Consider the following 19,026-nt stretch of genomic DNA (forward strand, 5'->3'; position numbering starts at 1 on the left):
TTTTATAATGAAGATTAGTAGCGGTTTGAAGAGTGAGAAAGTTGATTGAGGTGGTTGCAGGAAGTTTAATGGCGGTTTTAAGAGAGAGAAAACAACGAAGTAGAAGAGTGGGCAGAGGAGAGAGAAAATTTTTTGCGTGCTGAGAATTTGAAAGGTTTTCGAAATGATTTTCCTCTTTTTTTTTTTGTATTTATAGGCGATTCTTGCGCGAAATTTATTTACATCACGTGCCACAATATTTGCTTACCCGCGCGTGGGTTACACGCGCCTAACAATGGCAGGGGGTACAGCCAAGTTGGCTGTACCTGGGTATTTTACCCAAACGACGCTGCGCGTCGTTTTGGGCAGGGGGTACAGCCATCTTGGCTGTACCTGGGTATAGCAATTAGGGATATGTGGAAGAGGCATTGAAACTGTGATAATATATATAGCACACAATAAAAGGAATTGAAGAAATAAAACCAAATCAATACTCTATATATTAAAAGACGTTTTTAGGAAAGTTTACGTGACATGTGTCGCTCTGTTTATGAGTCGTTCGCTCCATGTAATTTTCATATACGTTAAAAAAAAAAAAATCAAACATGGTTTTGCATAAGGTTTGAACCCATGACTTTGAGTTTAAACAATAAACCCTTTACCACTAAACAATTACTCATATCTTTCAATGGGCCCACGGTAACACAAATTATTAACAACAAAAAAACTTGAATCTCTCTTTATCATTCATCCACTCTTTACCTAAGGTCTCACTTAAATCTATCAATGTCCACGATAACACGAATTTCTAACAATAAAAAAGCCTCTAATGCACCATAACAATTAGCAAGAAACTAAATATTGTATAAGAACATTTATGAACAAATCAATGTTGTGTTTAGTAACACAATATTGTTTTCAAATCATTTATATGGCCTATTTGGGAATTAACATGGATTTCATTTGAAACTAGTGTGTGGCCCGGACGATTAGGGGTGTTCATCGGTCCAAACCCAGACCGGATCAGACCAGACCAAATATCGAAATTTTGATAATCCCAAGACTCGAAGACCGGACCGATTATGCTTGGACCGAACCGAAAACGGTCTAAAACCCGTACCTGACCGGTTTGGACCGGTTTTAGATCTATTTCTATATTTTTTTTCTAATTTTTACTAAAAATTATGATAAAGAAGAAAAAAAATATATAAAAAAAACCAATTGTTTAAGGCCTTTTCTTGAAACTAAAATAAAGTATATCACAATATAGTAATATTTACAGCAAATTAAAGGGGATAATTAACTTTTTAAATAGTTTATACGAAGTATTATATTTTATTAAGGAAAAATCGGTCTGCTCCAAAATCGGATTTTGGGCTGGACCGGAAGTTGATATTTCTCGAACCGAAGACTGGACCGATTGCCTTTAGTCCGGTCCGGACCAAATTTTTTACACCCCTACGGACGATGTCCCGGTTGCTACATTGAATAATTAAAAAATTTAGATTTTTCTTAAGTCCAATAATTGACCAAAATACTTGTATTCTATAGAATGAAAAACAACCGTTAAGTTCGTCAACTATACAGACACGCTACGTCATTTATCATGACAAGTAATTTTTCAATCGTATCATCTTAGAATTTGTATAATTTATTTTCTCATTGAACTTAGTAGGCTAAATTAATAAACACCAAATTAGATATATATGCAGCTATGTAGGGCAATCCGATAGTTGATGCTTATGAGACTTATGACATCATTTTTCTCAATCAGATCCTTTCTTGTATGAATAAAAGAGAAATATTTGATGTCGATCACTTAGAGTTTTGTTAAGTGCATGTTATGGGAAAAAGCAATGACAATCACTACATGTATTTTCCCCAACTTCTAGATGCATATGAAAATGTATCAAATTGTAATTAATAATTATTTGGAATTATTGTGATTTGTATCCCTAGTGTTAGAATCCAACCTTCTTTTACTTGTATTTCTCTTTTCTATTGCTTTCTAGGATCTTTCTAATAGTTTTCTAGGCTTTAGGGAGAATTATTATGCTACTGTAATTCCAATGTTCACTGGCAAGTTTTAGCTAATTCAAAATAAACCTCTATGAGGGGTATGAACCAATACCTCTCATCAGAAGTTGCCTTTGCTTAATCACTTGCGTTGTTGTTAGCCTTTATAGATATTGTGCTGTCGCATGTTTTTAAGCTTTCCAAGACCCATCAAAGTCCCTCGCAAAACAGATACACTCTCGTCGTCGGTCCCGCTTGTGCCTGTTGTGCGCACACAAGCACCCCGATCGACCCTCGACCCTCCCTCTTGTCGCCAATAGGCAAGAGTGCCCATTCTAAAGAAAACACCCGCTCGTGCCCTGAGCCTTGAGATTCACTTTCCGCACTAGGCTTGCGCCCTTGCCGCCCCATAGGCAAGAGCGCGCCGCACGATCCGGTGCCAAAACACTCGGACCGTGACAGTTGGTGAAGGAAATAATGCCCTTGGTCCAAGTATGCATTCAATGTTAAGTATAATAAATGCGGTTCAGTATTAATTAACAAGTTAATAATTCAGTGAGATCAAGTGAGCTGAATGCCTGACTAGAGGCCGCTTCAGTTCAAGTGGAATTAATTATATTAATCCTCAGCTTACTCTTGACTGAACCCGTAGGGTCACACAAATAGTACGTAAACGGATCAAGTATTTAATGGCATTAAATACTCCATCTATGGATATTCGGAATCGACGGATCTTGGTTTCAGTGGGAGCTGAGATCGTCACAGGCAAGAAATGAATACTCCGGAAACGATGATATTGCCGGAAACGGAAATATGGATCGTATCGGAAATAGAAATATTATCCAAAGTCGTAGATGTTGCCGGAAACGGAAACATGGTACGTATCGGAAAATATTATCGGAAATGGAAATATTGCCGGAATCGGAAATATTGCCGGAAACGGAAATATTGTCAGAATCGGAAATATTATCGGAATCGGAAAATAATTCCGGAAATGGAAATATTAAATATTTGTTCGAAACGGAAATTGATTCCGGAGTCGGAAATATTAAATATTGTTCGTATCGGAAATGAATTCCGGAAACGGGAATTTAATCGGAAGCGTATCGTACGAATAAAGATCGGACGAGCTTGCTAGACGCAAGGCCTAGCACGAAGCTAGGCCCAATGCCTAGCAAAGCCCGCACGCGACCAAAGCAAGCAAAGCCCAAACGCGAGAGCAAGGCCAGCAGGCGCGCGCCCCTCGTGGGCTGCGAGCACTTGCTGGGCCTGGGCTCAGCGCGCGCGCGCGCACGACGCCCCTCGTGGGCTGCTCCGCCTGCGTGAGTGTTTGTGCTTGCGTACGAAACCTTGATCGGTTAGGATTCGTATAAGATTGATTCCCTAAGTCTACTAGATAAATTAAGTGATTGAATTTTAGATTAATTCAGATTCACTAAATCGTTTCCTAGTAGGATTCTAATATCCGATACCCATGCCCTATAAATAGGTGATCAATGCTCACAATTTATATAGAGTATTCAAGTATTCAAAGTGATTTTTGAGAGCAAAAATTCAGTCATACAATTGGCTACAATAGCCGAAAATTCTAAGTACCTTAAGGGCGATCCTAGTTGGTCAAGCTTAAGGCGGATCCGGACGTGCTGTGGACTATCTACGGAGGGACGACACTTGGAGTCCTAAAGACTTGTTCTTGTTCGGTTCGGGCGCAGCTAGGGAAGGCCCGCAACAAAGAGTATGCATCTAAACTATGCTAAATGATTATGTGTAAATAATATGCTTTCCTGGCTTTATGGTTTTTCCGCATGATTTATGAATTGTCATATGTATCATAACCTAACAGTGGTATCACGAGCCTCTTATTATTTTCATAATCTAAATTGCATGAACATGGTTAAATATTACAAATTTGCAAGAATTAAAAGGGGTGATTAATTTTCGTAATTGTTAATTAATTGCAAATTGCGTTTATTTAATTATACGTACGCAGTTTTTCGGCAGTTTCTTCGTTACTCATCCAAATCGAGTGATTTTTGTGTCAATTCCGCATGTAAAAGGCATTCTAAAATTTTGACAAAATTAGTATTTTTCGGCCGAACCCAGAATTCTCAAATTCGAAGCCTAACTATGACTTTTCGGAGGTTTTAGTTTTTCGAATGCAAAATTTCGTAAATTTAAGATGTTAAATTAAATATTTGCGATTCTTGTTGATAAATCTTGAATTTTTTATTGACCTACTGTATATGTTTAACAAGTTTGAATGCCTAGCCTTGTTAATTATGCAATCTAATTTGTAATTATGATTAATTTGTTGAAAATTGGAATAATTTAGAATTAATTTGATTTTCATAATTAGTTATAATTTAATTAGATACCTATGATTAAAAACCACCATAAAAATTGTAAATTTATGTTAAATTTTAAATTTTTATGACCTAGACTTGAATCCATGTTAATCGGAAATCAATTGAATAATAAATTTTCGATTTTCCGCCCTAAAATTATGAAATTAATATTATTTATTAATTTGTCATTAATTTTGAATATAAATTTTAAATTTTATGCGATTCGCTCATATATCTTGCACGCACAAAGCAATGGACGCTACGTGTTACCCTTAAGGGGTGTTGTATAGTGCGGGCATGTGACGACGAGCAAGGGAGCTCGTCGCCCATGCGGTATGAATGCAATGAGCAAGGCCATGGTGCAAGAGCACAAGGCAGCATCCCTGCCTTGTGTCGTGGGCTGTGTGCAATGGGCGAATGGGTGAGGGCGAGAGCAAGGCACGAGCAGTCGCGTGTGGGCAGCAAGCGAGCTGCCCAACAGCGCGCACTGCCTCGCGCAAGCGTGCGGAGCCTCGCGCGTAGCGAGCGTAAGCTCGCGTGCCACGAGTGCTGCGCCAAGCATCAATCGCTCGCGCGCTGCGAGTGCTTGTTGTGCGTGCGACGAGCACTGCGCCCAGCGATGGCGTGCGAGTGCTTGTTGTGCGTGCGACGAGCGCTGCGCCCAGCGATGGCGTGCGAGTGCTTGTTGTGCGTGCCACGAGCGCTGCGCCCAGCGATGGCGTGCGAGTGATTGTTGCGACGTGCGACGAGCGCTGCGCCCAGCGATGGGCTGCGGCAGCATGCTCGTGCGTCGAGCTCTGGCGCGCGCAGCGAGCACCAACTCGCGTGATGCCTTGCGATGGTGAGCAGCAGCGATGCGACGCAGCGCATGGGCTGCGCGCACATGGCCAGCGATGGCTGTGTGCGTGTGGCCCATGGGCGTGCGTTGCGTGGGATTGTTGCGTTGCGATTAGATCGTTTTCAAATTTTAATTTGAAATTTTCAGTTTACGTAATTTTAATTAATTTTAAAATTAATAATTTAAATTATTTTCTTGGATTTTAATTTTGAATATTGTAATTATAATAAATTTTATTTATTCTAATTATTTTACTAAAATTAAAATCATGAATTAATTTAAATACAACTGAAATTAAATTAAACTTTTTGGATTCAATTATAAATTTATATGAGCTTTAAATTTTAATTAAATTTGTATGTTTCCGGTTAGACTAGAAATACATTTTTATGTTTAAAATTAGTAAAGCATATGAATTTATTGGTTTAAGTGGGAGCCCTTTTAGTCATATACTCTTGATTAGGTCTACAAATCCTTAAGGTTAAAACAACTTGATTAGAATTAATAAGGACTGAATAATTTGTAGATTATTGGTGCCCTTGATTAATTGCTGCAAATGTTTATGTGATGCATAATGTGTTTTACTAACCAGCTATGTGGGCCATTCATGATAATGAATGGGTGAATGGTATATATTGTATATGTACTGTTTTGCAGGTTATGAAGTGACTAGTATGGCCCAAATAGGATAGAAAATATGGTCTGCGTACCATTAATTTGAATGTAATTGGTCTAAAGTACCAAAGTTGTTTTTCAATTCAAATATGGTCTGCGTACCATCAAATAGTTGTAATTAGTTTTAATTATAGCTTATCCTATTTGAAGAAAATGGTGCCTCCCACGGAGATTTTCAAGACGGACTTTGAAGTTAAAGCTTCAAGATGAAGTCGGGCCATACTAGATCACATTTATCTTATGCATGCTTTAAGTTATTTATTGCTTTAAATGTGTCTTAAATATGCATGAGATCAAAGCTTGATTATGTTGCATGATTAAGGATTTTAGTTCACTTAAAATCTAACCAACATAGTAAGAGCCTTAAGTTCCAAACTTAAAAATTGAGTTAAAAGGTGCCATGCCAAAATATACACTTGCTTGGATATCCTTTACATCAATCTAGTAATAGTTTTCGCTCAGCGAGGTGTTACTTATTGGTCCTAAAGGGGCAAGGTACACAAATAATTGTGAGTACATGTTAGTTTTGGTGAAACTCAACGATATAAGTAAGGAGTCCTTTTATGTCGTGGCAAAATCGATAGGTTTACCTAATAAGTTCTTAGACGTACCTATCAACCAAGAATAGTTTCTAGACTATTAGCAAATGGCTTTTGCTTACCTAAGATGTTTTAGGATTAAGTCGACAAACTGTGCTTAATTCTTCAATGATTTTAGGATCTTGGAATCATTTTATTCGCACCTGCCGGAACAATAAATTCGAATAAAATGCTAATAACTTGTTTTAATTGCATGATTGCTTTAATTTTCAAGTTATTACTCATGATAAATGTTTAGACTTTGCATGCTTCAATGTATGCTTTAATTATTGTTTTTAATTAAATATCTTGCACTGCAATAAAATCCTTTTAGAAAGGTAACAGTAAATTTCTTCGATTGGTAGTGAATCCAAGAACGATTCACGGAAATGAGAGAAAATGAGCAATTTAAAATGTACGTTTCTTTTAGCGACTTTTATGGTTGTTTTCGAATATCAAAATCGAATGGCAAACCAATTGGTGCTTGTGAATTCAAAATACACTGTAGTTTTGAGATCATAAAGCATTGAGCTTAAACGCTCAGCTTTACCAATGGTTAACAACCTAATATCTTTTTCCATTAAATTCTCGAATGAGCCTAGACCCTAGACATTCGAATAGATCGATGCTTAGAGAACTTTAGAAGCTTCTGGTAAGATCATCTAGTTGAAACAGAATATTCAACATAAATGGAAAGAACCTTGTTGGAGTGACATTGGACATGTCTAACAAAATATAAAAGTCAACACTAGAGAATTCAATTCTTAAGGCTATAAGAAAGGGTACAAGAAATAGGAAAACAAAGGAACAGATGAAAGGAATTTACAATTCCGTTCCTACCTGTAAGTTTATGTTTAAAGAAAAGTGACCTAGCAATCAAACTTCCTTGGTATCATATACCGCTTGAGGTTCTTACTTCGGTAATAACTCAAACAATGGAAGCTAGGCTACACTAATGGCCTACAAGTGGGAAATGAAGCATGGCAATGCTACATTAGTTGTAGGGTCATCTAGTTTGTTTTAAGTCCTTTCAAAGGCTGGAACTTAATGGCTATTTTGTTCCATAATCAGCATACCTAAATTTCTGTTTTCAAACACAGAAAGACTCACATTCAAGAAAAACAAAAACAATGTTTGTTTGTTTATTTGAATGAAATGGTCAATTACGGGTTGAGTCAATATGCTTGATTAAAACAAACAACTCTTTAACAATAAGAACTTTACTAGGTTCAAATCAACCCCTTGATTTGTGTTCCACTAATCTTTGGCATTGTTACTTAGACCATGTCAACAAGTTAACATTCAAAAGCTCTGTTTTGATGGACTTTTGAAAGTTGATTGATTTCTAGATCATTCAAGACAAGCTAGTCTTACTTGCTGAAAGTAACAAAAGATATGAACTATTGTTAGAACGCCTAGACAATAGAGTTCAAAGCTAAAGAAAGGTTTTATAACTTTATTATTTCACACAGATTTGAGTGAATACAGGTTTATTTACTCAATGTGATATAAGTTTGAATCTGTTTGGCTAGTTCAAAGATTCAGAAGTATAAATCCCACTTGGCAAGAAATCATAAAGATCTAGGTTAGATCATGTTGATGATTACTTAAATATGATCATCAATGATTGTGTGTTGTAATTTCACAATCTAGGTCCATAAGATATGACATATCTTAGTTGGAATAATCAAAGTCAATTAGTACTTGATTCGATCAATGATGAATCATAAAGACTTTTCCTATAATTTCTAAAACAAAATGCTCAACTACCACCAAACTAAACCAAATTCGTCAAAGCTATTGAAAAGTAATTTCAGAATAACTTTTCATGAAATATATCTAGAGAGTTGCAAAACTCAGTGGGAGCTTAGTGTTTGTCATTCGACAAACTAAGGCCCAAGTCTAAATATATGTTTCATTGTGATTTATTCAAATGAGACACAAGGGTATTGTTTCTACCACGAATTTTTGAGAACATAATGTTTGTTTATAATGTCCTTTTGGAGATTCGTTTCCAAAATGACAAGTGGGAGAAAATAGACCTCGAAAGTCTTCGAGGCGAACAACAAACATAAACGGACATTCCGGAGGCTTTTCGAAGTGCTTCAGAAAAACCGAACTTATTCTTTAAGGACTTTAGAAGTGGCTTTAAAGAATAGACATCTCTTAGAAGACTTTACAAGTGCTTCAAAGAGAATAGAATATTCAAAGGACTCTCAAAGTGCCTGTTGATATTCTATTGTTTGATGTTCTATACCCAAGTAGGCATAGAGTTCAAGTCACTGGAACTATGAGATTCTTCTATTAGATAGTAAAGAAACATAGAGTTCTGGTCAATGAAACTATAAGATTCTTCTATTAGATAGTGAAGAAACCTACAACTTGCAGTCAAACTATTATCATGTAGATTAATGAGTTTGTGACTTGTAAGAAAGCTATGACGAAACCCAGATTCCCTAAAATGGTTAGAGGCCATATATAGACTCAAATGTTTTAAATGGTTAGAGGCCATAAAACGTACTCAATGTTTTGATGAAAAAATTGAAATTTTGTTGATTTGCAAGAATAGTTTCACACCTATTGGTTGCAAAGGATAAAAACCATCAAACATGGAATTGTGTTCACACACAAAGCTAGATTAGTTGCTAAAGGTTACAAGAAAATTCATGGCATGGATTGTGTTGAAACCTCATGCATAATCGTAATGCTCAAGTCTATAATTCAAGCAATGATTGCATATTGGTACATATAGCAATTGGATGACAAAACGTATTCCTCAATCAAATGTTGGAATAAACTATGTACATGGTATGTCATAGGATTTGTGGATCCAAATAAATGCTTGAAAAAGAAAGCTAGCTTATAGAATCTAAGTACAGATTTAAGCAAGCAATTGGGAATCGAAATTGTATTTTAGTGAAGCTAATAAGTATTTTAGTTTCATAAAATGTACAGGATTCTTATGAACATATAAGAAGTTTAGTGGGAGTACGTGAAACTTAATTGGTCCTATGTGTATCACACATATCTCTCTATTGTGAAATAACATTAAAATGCTAATGACTTAGGTTTGAAATTATTCATCAATGAAGGACCAAGGCGAAACTTAGTACATACTGGGTATTAAGATCTATTTACAAAGATCTTATGATATTGTTTAGTAATGGCATTTACTAAATCAAACACGAAAGACTCCATTGGAGATATTCGATCCATATGAATAAATCTAAGTAATGAATGTTTGAACTATGTATAAGCATTTACTAAGTTAAACATCAAAGGATCTAAGTGAGATTCTTAACCTATATTATATATCAAAGAATTTAGCTGGATTCAGTATCTACTGAAATTGAATGAGCTAAAGTTACATGAATAGAATTCAATTGGGAATTATTCTGCAAAAGAATTTATCATGTATATAATATAATATGAGGATCGCCAAAAATGTATCGTATGACTTTAGGCATGACGAACATATACCAATCTCTATTGATCTAAGTGAAGATCAACTAGATTGAGATCAAGAATACTTATGGTACTTGAAAAGGTACATAGGAATAGTTCTTGATTCAAGGAAATAAAGATATGCTAAATATTGATGCTACACGCATAAACACTGGCAAAGGATCAAGCAAGACCCTTTGGAGTTAACCATTGATAAGGACGAGCTATAGAGCATCGTGTTTTGAAATGGCAACATGGATTGAAGACCATGAGTTGTTGCGTGGGAAATTAAAATAATAATTTCTATGTTCTAAGATACAGCTGGAAAGTATTCCACATATTTGTGAACTGCTTGGATAAGCAAATCCAAACAAAGCATCACTAGCAACCTAAACAGTTGAAGTAAAAGTACTTATTGCCTAAGAAGCAATAAAACAGAGTTGTTTATATTAATGAGTTCTTCATTGAACTTGGGTAGATCACATGTCTGCTGGCTTGATGGTTCTTCATTGAAAAAATGCGTAGAACCACTCTTGAAGCAAGAAAAGACTAGATCACAAAATAAACATACTCAAAAGATCTTATCATCTATCTCGAAGAACATTCGATGAAAAGGATATTAAGATTGGCAAAGCATGATAACTAAACCTATGCAACAAGTGAGAAGCAACACTCACATTATAGCACTGGAAATCAAGCATAGCTTTGAATTCCATGAACTATTTTAAAGATGGGTTTGAGGCCCATGGTTCTAAAACAATGGGGTTGAACATTTATCATATATGAAATGTATTTTCATATTCCATTTAATCTTGGTTTAGTATTAAATGATGAGTCCCTTCAATTTGACAAAATATTCAAGATAGACTGTCAGGACCAGTCTTGTGACTAAGAAATGTCTATCAAGTGAACTTGAATGTCAAAAGTTGAAAATGGTCCCTAGTCGGAGTTTTCTATAATATTGGACGCATAGAAAACGTTAGACGACTAGAATGCAAGATGACTAGTAGTTCTGTTTCTTGAACTATGTGGACATGGCAATGTCATAATCATTTGCATAGATACTTACTTTGGGAAGACTAGTATCGGACAAGACCTATGAAACTTTACTATAAGAGATGAAAATCTGTCATAAGTAAATTTCATTAAAATTATTAGACACTAAATCCTCAATACCTGAGTGATTTGAGATTACTTGTTTGAGAACTGGTTGCTTTGACGTTGACCAACCGTCGCACCGTAAAAGGAGGCTATAAAGGCAACGCTCAGGTAATCACCTATCAAACGAAGTCTAATCTCAAGATCGCAAGATTGGGATTGTCCTCCCATAAATCGGGATGAGATGCTTAAAAGTTGTACAAGGCCACTCGGAGAGCTAGAAACTGTGAAATGCATGGCCGTGCTCGGATGAATCATAGGCTATGATTATCTGTTTATTTGATCAGTTGAACTCTGAAACCGAGGAACACCTCTGGACATAATAAGGATGACAACTCTTACCTAATGTTCAAGAGCAAGCATCGAGTGACAAAGGAATTAGGAAATGCACACTTGTCCCTAAGGACAAGTGGGAGACTGAAGGAAATAATGCCCTTGGTCCAAGTATGCATTCAATGTTAAGTCTAATAAATGCGGTTCAGTATTAATTAACAAGTTAATAATTCAGTGAGATCAAGTGAGCTGAATGCCTGACTAGAGGCCGCTTCAGTTCAAGTGGAATTAATTATATTAATCCTCAGCTTACTCTTGACTGAACCCGTAGGGTCACACAAATAGTACGTAAACGGATCAAGTATTTAATGGCATTAAATACTCCATCTATGGATATTCGGAATCGACGGATCTTGGTTTCAGTGGGAGCTGAGATCGTCACAGGCAAGAAATGAATACTCCGGAAACGATGATATTGCCGGAAACGGAAATATGGATCGTATCGGAAATAGAAATATTATCCAAAGTCGTAGATGTTGCCGGAAACGGAAACATGGTACGTATCGGAAAATATTATCGGAAATGGAAATATTGCCGGAATCGGAAATATTGCCGGAAACGGAAATATTGTCAGAATCGGAAATATTATCGGAATCGGAAAATAATTCCGGAAACGGAAATATTAAATATTTGTTCGAAACGGAAATTGATTCCGGAGTCGGAAATATTAAATATTGTTCGTATCGGAAATGAATTCCGGAAACGGGAATTTAATCGGAAGCGTATCGTACGAATAAACATCGGACGAGCTTGCTAGACGCAAGTCCTAACACGAAGCTAGGCCCAACGCCTAGCAAAGCCCGCGCGCGACCAAAGCAAGCAAAGCCCAAACGCGAGAGCAAGGCCAGCAGGCGCGCGCCCCTCGTGGGCTGCGAGCACTTGCTGGGCCTGGGCTCAGCGCGCGCGCGCACGGCGCCCCTAGTGGGCTGCTGCGGCTGCGTGAGTGTTTGTGCTTGCGTACGAAACCTTGATCGGTTAGGATTCGTATAAGATTGATTCCCTAAGTCTACTAGATAAATTAAGTGATTGAATTTTAGATTAATTCAGATTCACTAAATTGTTTCCTAGTAGGATTCTAATATCCGATACCCATGCCCTATAAATAGGTGATCAATGCTCACAATTTATATAGAGTATTCAAGTATTCAAAGTGATTTTTGAGAGCAAAAATTCAGTCATACAATTGCCTACAATAGCCGAAAATTCTAAGTACCTTAAGGGCGATCCTAGTTGGTCAAGCTTAAGGCGGATCCGGACGTGCTGTGGACTATCTACGTAGGGACGACACTTGGAGTCCTAAAGACTTGTTCTTGTTCGGTTCGGGCGCAGCTAGGGAAGGCACGCAACAAAGAGTATGCATCTAAACTATGCTAAATGATTATGTGTAAATAATATGCTTTCCTGGCTTTATGGTTTTTCCGCATGATTTATGAATTGTCATATGTATCATAACCTAACAGTTGGTATCAGAGCCAAGGCTCGACCTAAGCCCCGATTTACACAAGGAAGCAAGAGATGGAATCAATCAAAGAAAGACTAGCCTGACTAGAAGGCAAGTCAGAGAGATGGACCCGTCTCGAGGAAGTTGTGATTGGCCAAGCCAAAGTTATAGAAAGACTCGAGAGTGCGGTCGATGAGCTCATGCAAGAGAAAGAAGCACTTCAGGAACAAATTAACTTTGTTCAGAAGCAAGCCAAAGATGCGCAAGATAAGTGCACGACCCTGATGCGCGCTGCAAGGATTGACTCAGGTGGAGGTGGTACGATGAAGATCAAACCTCCAAATCCTCGAGACTACAGTGGTGCTAGAGACTCGAAGGAAGTTGATAACTTCCTCTTCGACATGGAGCAGTATTTCAGAATTTGTCAACTTAGTGACAATCTAAAGGTGGATACCGCGACCATGCATTTGTCGGATGATGTGAAGCTGTGGTGGCGCACCAAACACGCCGATATCGAAGAGGGGAAAATAAAGATAAACACCTGGGAAGAGTTCAAGAAGAAACTCAAAGATCAGTTCTATCCCGAGAACACCGAGTTTGTTGCAAGGATGAAGCTACAGGAGATCCGCCACAAGGGCTCCATACGCGACTATGTGAAGGAATACTCGGCCTGCATGTTGGACATCCGAGACATGAATGAGAAGGATCGGTTGTTTAACTTTGTTCACGGGCTACAAGAATGGGCGCAACGTAAATTATTGAGGGCGAAAGTTGACACTCTTTCGGTCGCCATGACTGTTGCGGAGCGATTAATGGACTACTTTGCACGGAGGGGACATCGCTCGGAAGAAGGCTTGGAGGGACCGATCCCAAGCTCACCCAAGAGTGCGAGAAGTGACTCAAGGGTGTCGTCCAGCTCAGTCGGAGGATTCAAGAAAGGAAATGGGGGAGGAAATTCACAGAATTCCTGGTCATAACCTTCCGTATTAACAAAGGAATCCAAGATCAGCACGCCCTCGGGAAACATCAGCAAACTTAACTATTTGCTATGTCGAGCCCCACACAAATGGTGGGAGTGCAAACACAAAGGGGAGATCGACAACCTATAGAGGAAGTTGTCGGCCATGTCCATGGAGGAAACCTTAAAAGAGACAGAAGAAGAAGCATGCAATGAAGACGATGAGCCCCGCAGAATGAGTTTCGTCTACATGATGTATGCAATGGGGACAAAGGCCCCGAAGACAAGAGAGGAATCCACAAACATGATGTATGTGGATCTCGTGGTAAATGGGAGGAATCCTCGAGCCATGGTAGACACTGGCGCCTCTCACAACTTTGTGACCGAAGCAGAATCCCGAATATTGGGGTTAGTGCTCAAGAAAGGAGGCGGTAGCATGAAATTCGTCAACTCGAAAGCCAAGCTGATTCTCGGTGTGGCAGAACATGTGGAAGAAAAGTTGGGAAAGTGGGAAGGAAAAATGAACTTCACTACCGTCAACATGGACGACTTCAACCTTGTACTCGGATTGGAGTTCCTCCGCACTAGCAATGTAGTTGTAATGCTTCACTTGAATTCTTTGCTTGTAGTAGGTGGACAAGCTTGTCTAGTTCGAAGTACAAGTACCCCCACAAAGACAAAAGAGAAGGGCCGATACCTTTCGGCAATGCGAGTGATGGAGCCACTCAGAAAGGCAACATCTCAGATACCCCCTCGCATCAGAAACAAGAAACAAGATACAAGCTCAAGCCCAGCCGCTCCGAGCCAGAAACCAGAAACAAGGAAGACTTGGATTCACAAGATTCATCAACCTATCAAAACACAACAAGATTCAAGAAGACTCCATCAACCGCCATCAATCAACGGCGCAGAGAAGACTATAGAGTTTAGAATAGGAGCTTTTTCTTTCATCTTTTGTAACTCTTGTAAGTCGACGAGGGCGTCGACAACTTAAGTGGGGGAGGATGTTAGAATCCAACATTCCTTTACTTGTATTTCTCTTTTCTATTGCTTTCTATGATCTTTCTAATAGTTTTTTAGGCTTTAGGGAGAATTATTATGTTACTGTAATTCCAGTGTTCACTGGCAAGTTTTAGCTAATTCAAAATAAACCTCTATGAGGGGTATGAACCAATACCTCTCATCAGAAGTTGTCTTTGCTTAATCACTTGCGTTGTTGTTAGCCTTTATAGATATTGTGTTGTCGCATGTTTTTAAGCTTTCCAAGACCCATCAAAGTCCCTCGCAAAACAGATACACTCTCGTCGTCGGTCCCGCTTGTGCCTGCTGTGCGCACACAAGCGCCCCGATCGACCCTCGCTCTTGTCGCTAATAGGAAAGAGTGCCCATTCTAAAGCAAACACCCCCTCATGCCCCGAGCCTTGAGATTCATTTTCCGCACTAAGCTTGCGCCCTTGCCGCCCCATAGGCAAGAGCGCGCCGCACGATCCGGTGTCAAAACACTCGGACCGTGACACCCAACATTGTTCATACTTGATTTGGAATTCAATCGTTCATACTTCCTATTTAATTGCAAATTGAAAAACCACCTACATCCCAAACACTTCATTTGGAATTCCATTTCAGAATTTCAATTCTCACAATTGAAATCCAGTAATTCAAATGAATTCCAAGTTACCAAATACTACCTCACATTATTCAAATTCCATTCATCTAAAAAACAAATAAACATGAATATATCTCGGTCGACCAAGCTTAGCTTCAATTACTGATTACGTATTTGTTGCCACCGTTGCCAAACCAATAAAGTGTTAAAATTAAATTATCCCAATATACCAACATATTTGAAAAGAATATTCCAAGCTAATTGCTCAATCTACACGATTCAATGATTAACCAACCAACATCACACTAGCCTTGATAATTGACTTGTCACTTCCCTCCCTACCTAGAAAAATCCCCAAATCATGAATTCTAAATTAACCTAATTTTCAATTCGAATCTCTGAAACATTCAATTCAATCCAAACCCCATCAAATCCTCAAACGCCATGATCATGATCATTCCCTTTCTTCTGATCTTCTCTCTCCTCCCATCTCTTTCCATCGCCACACCCACCATTACCGTAACCCCAACCTCACTCTCAAAATCCGGCGACACCATCAAACTCAAATGGTCAGACATATCCGACCCATCTGAGCTCGACTGGGTTGGAATCTACTCCCCGCCCAATTCACAACACCACCATTTCATCGGATACTTCTTCCTTAATTCTTCATCCGAATGGAAATCCGGGTCCGGGTCGATCTCATTCCCTTTGATAAACCTCCGACAGAATTACCAGTTTCGAATCTTCCGATGGACTCAATCCGAGGTGGACCCCACCAAGATGGATCACGACAGGAACCCATTGCCACGGACTAAGCACCTCTTGGCCCAGTCTGGGGAGGTCTCGTTTGAGAGGCTTAATGGGCCGGAACAGGTCCATTTGGGTTTTACGGAGAGGGAGGATGAAATGAGGGTGGTGTTTGTGGCGGGGGATGGTGGCAGGAAGGTTGTGAAGTATGGTGAAGAGGAGGAAGAGCTGGGGATGATGGCGGCGACGGCGGTGGAGAGATATGAAAGGGAAGATATGTGTGATGCTCCTGCTAATCAGAGTGTTGGGTGGAGGGATCCTGGGTTTATTTATAATGGGGTTATGACCAATTTGAAGAAAGGGAAGAGATATTATTATAAGGTATAGGATATGTTACTTCTAATTACTTGGTTGATCGATTTTTGAGCTTACTGATTCATTTGTTCTTGATGAATTGTCCGTTTTCTTGCTTATTGATTGTGGGTTTGTTAGTGTATGAGTATATTTGTAGTTCTTAGTGAGCTTTTAGCTATTGTTAAAATTACATGTAGGTGGGGTTGTTTCTTACTGCTTTGGAGTTGAAAAATGGGTGTCGGATTGATCAATCTCGGATATAAAAACAGGTTTCGACATAAAATCATATGCAAGTATGTTTCTAGAGCGATACTGTAAAGGTGGGTTCTAGTTTGAAGTAGTTGCTGATCATTTGGTAAAGTTAATTGGTGATTGATTTGGCCCTAATTTAAGTCGAGATTTGTGTTTTCTTGTTATCCAATATGAAAGTAGTTTGAATCAGAAAGGTTTTTGTTGAAATCTTTGCTTAGTTGGTGCGTTTTGATAGTTAATAAGTAGATAAGCTTATTAAAGTTTTGGTTATTTTTTGTTAAAACTGCTGTATGTATGTCCTGCTGAAGCTTGCTATGTTAAATTTGCCATTTCCACACACATTTTTTGCGGTTTTCATTTGATTCATTGTGAGTAATATATTCTTGTCACTTTGCTAACATTTTATCTCTGTTTGATGCTCGTAGGTTGGGAGTGATTCAGGGGGTTGGAGCTCTACCTACAGTTTTGTCTCAAGAAATGAGGATTCTGATGAAACTATAGCTTTTATGTTTGGAGACATGGGAACTGCAACACCCTATAAAACCTTTATCCGTACACAAGATGAAAGCATATCCACCATCAAATGGATACTCCGTGACTTAAAAGCTCTAGGAAACAAGCCTGCGTTTATCTCACATATTGGAGATACTAGCTATGCAAGAGGATATGCATGGATATGGGACAACTTCTTTAACCAGATTGAGCCTGTTGCCACCCAGGTGGCTTATCATGTTTGCATTGGAAATCATGAATATGATTGGCCTCTACAACCTTGGAAACCAGATTGGGCAGCTTACGCGAAGGATGGTGGTGGTGAATGTGGCGTACCATATAGTCTCAGATTTAAAATGCCTGGAAACTCCTCATTTTCAACTGGGACTCGTGCACCAGCAACCCGGAATTTGTATTATTCATTTGATATGGGATCTGTTCACTTTGTATATTTTTCTACAGAGACCAATTTCCTTCAAGGAAGTGCCCAGTACACCTTCTTAGAGCATGATTTGGAGAATGTTGATAGGAAGAAGACTCCATTTGTTGTTGTCCAAGGGCATCGTCCTATGTACACAACAAGCAATGAGGTGAGGGATACCCCGTTAAGAGAAAGAATGCAGCACCATTTGGAACCTCTACTTGTGAAGAATAACGTGACACTTGCGTTATGGGGTCATGTTCATAGGTATGAAAGGTTTTGTCCATTGAATAATTTCGCCTGTGGAGAAATGGACTTGTCCGGGAAGAAGCAAGGTGGATATCCTGTTCATGTTGTGATTGGAATGGCAGGGCAAGACTGGCAGCCTGTCTGGGAACCAAGACCAGAACACACTGATCTCCCGATATTTCCACAGCCAAAAAGGTCAATATACCGTGGAGGTGAGTTTGGTTATACTAGGCTTGTTGCCACAAAAGAGAAGCTCACACTGTCTTATGTGGGAAATCATGACGGAGAAGTGCATGATATGGTGGAGATTCTGGCAACTGGAGAAGTTTTGAGTGGTGGAGAGGAAACCGAGAGTCCTAAAACCGTGTCAAAAGGTGGAATGGCATCACCCATTTTCTCACAGGTTGTGAAGGGAGGGAGTGTCTTGCTACTTGGTGCTTTTGTCGGATATGTTATTGGATTTGTTTCACGTTCTAGAAGAGAAACTCCCGCTTCTGGAAATAACTGGCTTCCGGTGAAGACTGAAGAAGCTTGAATGGGAATCATATTCAAGCAAAAGCAGCTTTCCATAGGTGATACCACTTCCTCTGGTCTTCTGTTAAGTATATCCGTCGTTATTGACTTCTGAGGTGCAAGAGACTTGAATAGCAGCTGGCTGTATGCATGTGATCTGAACTTACCATTTATTGGCCACGGCATATAGAAACTGAAAGGTCTGTATATATTGTTCCGCCTTTTGTGTTTAATGTATAATAGAGCATTTTTGATGGGAAACATTCTTGATGTATAATAGGATTCGTGTGCCTATTATTCTGGCAGAGATGTTATTTTCATCTCAATGTATAACACCATTACATTTACATGTAATTGAAAACTTCGGTGTAACAATACACTTCAAGTGTTTGCACTTGAGTTATCTGTTGTATATTCCAAGCAGTTGAATGAAACAATGTTATTGTAAGAAGGTAGAAATGACTGTATTTTAAATTTCACTTGGCCTGAACAATATTTGTCATCAAGATGTTGAATAACTCTTCTTATAGGCAAGAGATGATACAGTATTGGGATATATGGGGTTGAGATTTACGCTAATCATGTATCACGGTGTACTTCCTCATGGATGATGATTGACCTTCT

The 19,026-nt window shown here is 38.8% G+C and overlaps 1 protein-coding gene across 1 annotated transcript; it reads left to right on the forward strand.

Moving 5' to 3' along the window:
* The first annotated feature begins 15,602 nt into the window (after positions 1-15,602).
* On the forward strand, positions 15,603-18,895 carry LOC110787207 (probable inactive purple acid phosphatase 2). The gene is made up of 2 exons (XM_021991795.2): positions 15,603-16,502; positions 17,153-18,895. The coding sequence occupies exons 1-2, from the start codon at positions 15,816-15,818 to the stop codon at positions 18,422-18,424; spliced, it is 1,959 nt and encodes a 652-aa protein (XP_021847487.2). The 5' UTR covers positions 15,603-15,815; the 3' UTR covers positions 18,425-18,895.
* The last annotated feature ends 131 nt before the right edge of the window (positions 18,896-19,026 follow it).

This window comes from Spinacia oleracea, chromosome 4, assembly GCF_020520425.1.
Source record: "Spinacia oleracea cultivar Varoflay chromosome 4, BTI_SOV_V1, whole genome shotgun sequence".
Classification (NCBI taxonomy): domain Eukaryota; kingdom Viridiplantae; phylum Streptophyta; class Magnoliopsida; order Caryophyllales; family Amaranthaceae; genus Spinacia; species Spinacia oleracea.

What these genes read in the sequence shown, in the direction of transcription:
- LOC110787207 (XM_021991795.2), top strand. Translation starts at nt 15,816, where the DNA reads ATGATCATGATCATTCCCTTTCTTCTGATCTTCTCTCTCCTCCCATCT. An exon ending in GGAAGAGATATTATTATAAG is followed by an intron (nt 16,503 to 17,152) that starts GTATAGGATATG and finishes TGATGCTCGTAG; the next exon opens with GTTGGGAGTGATTCAGGGGG.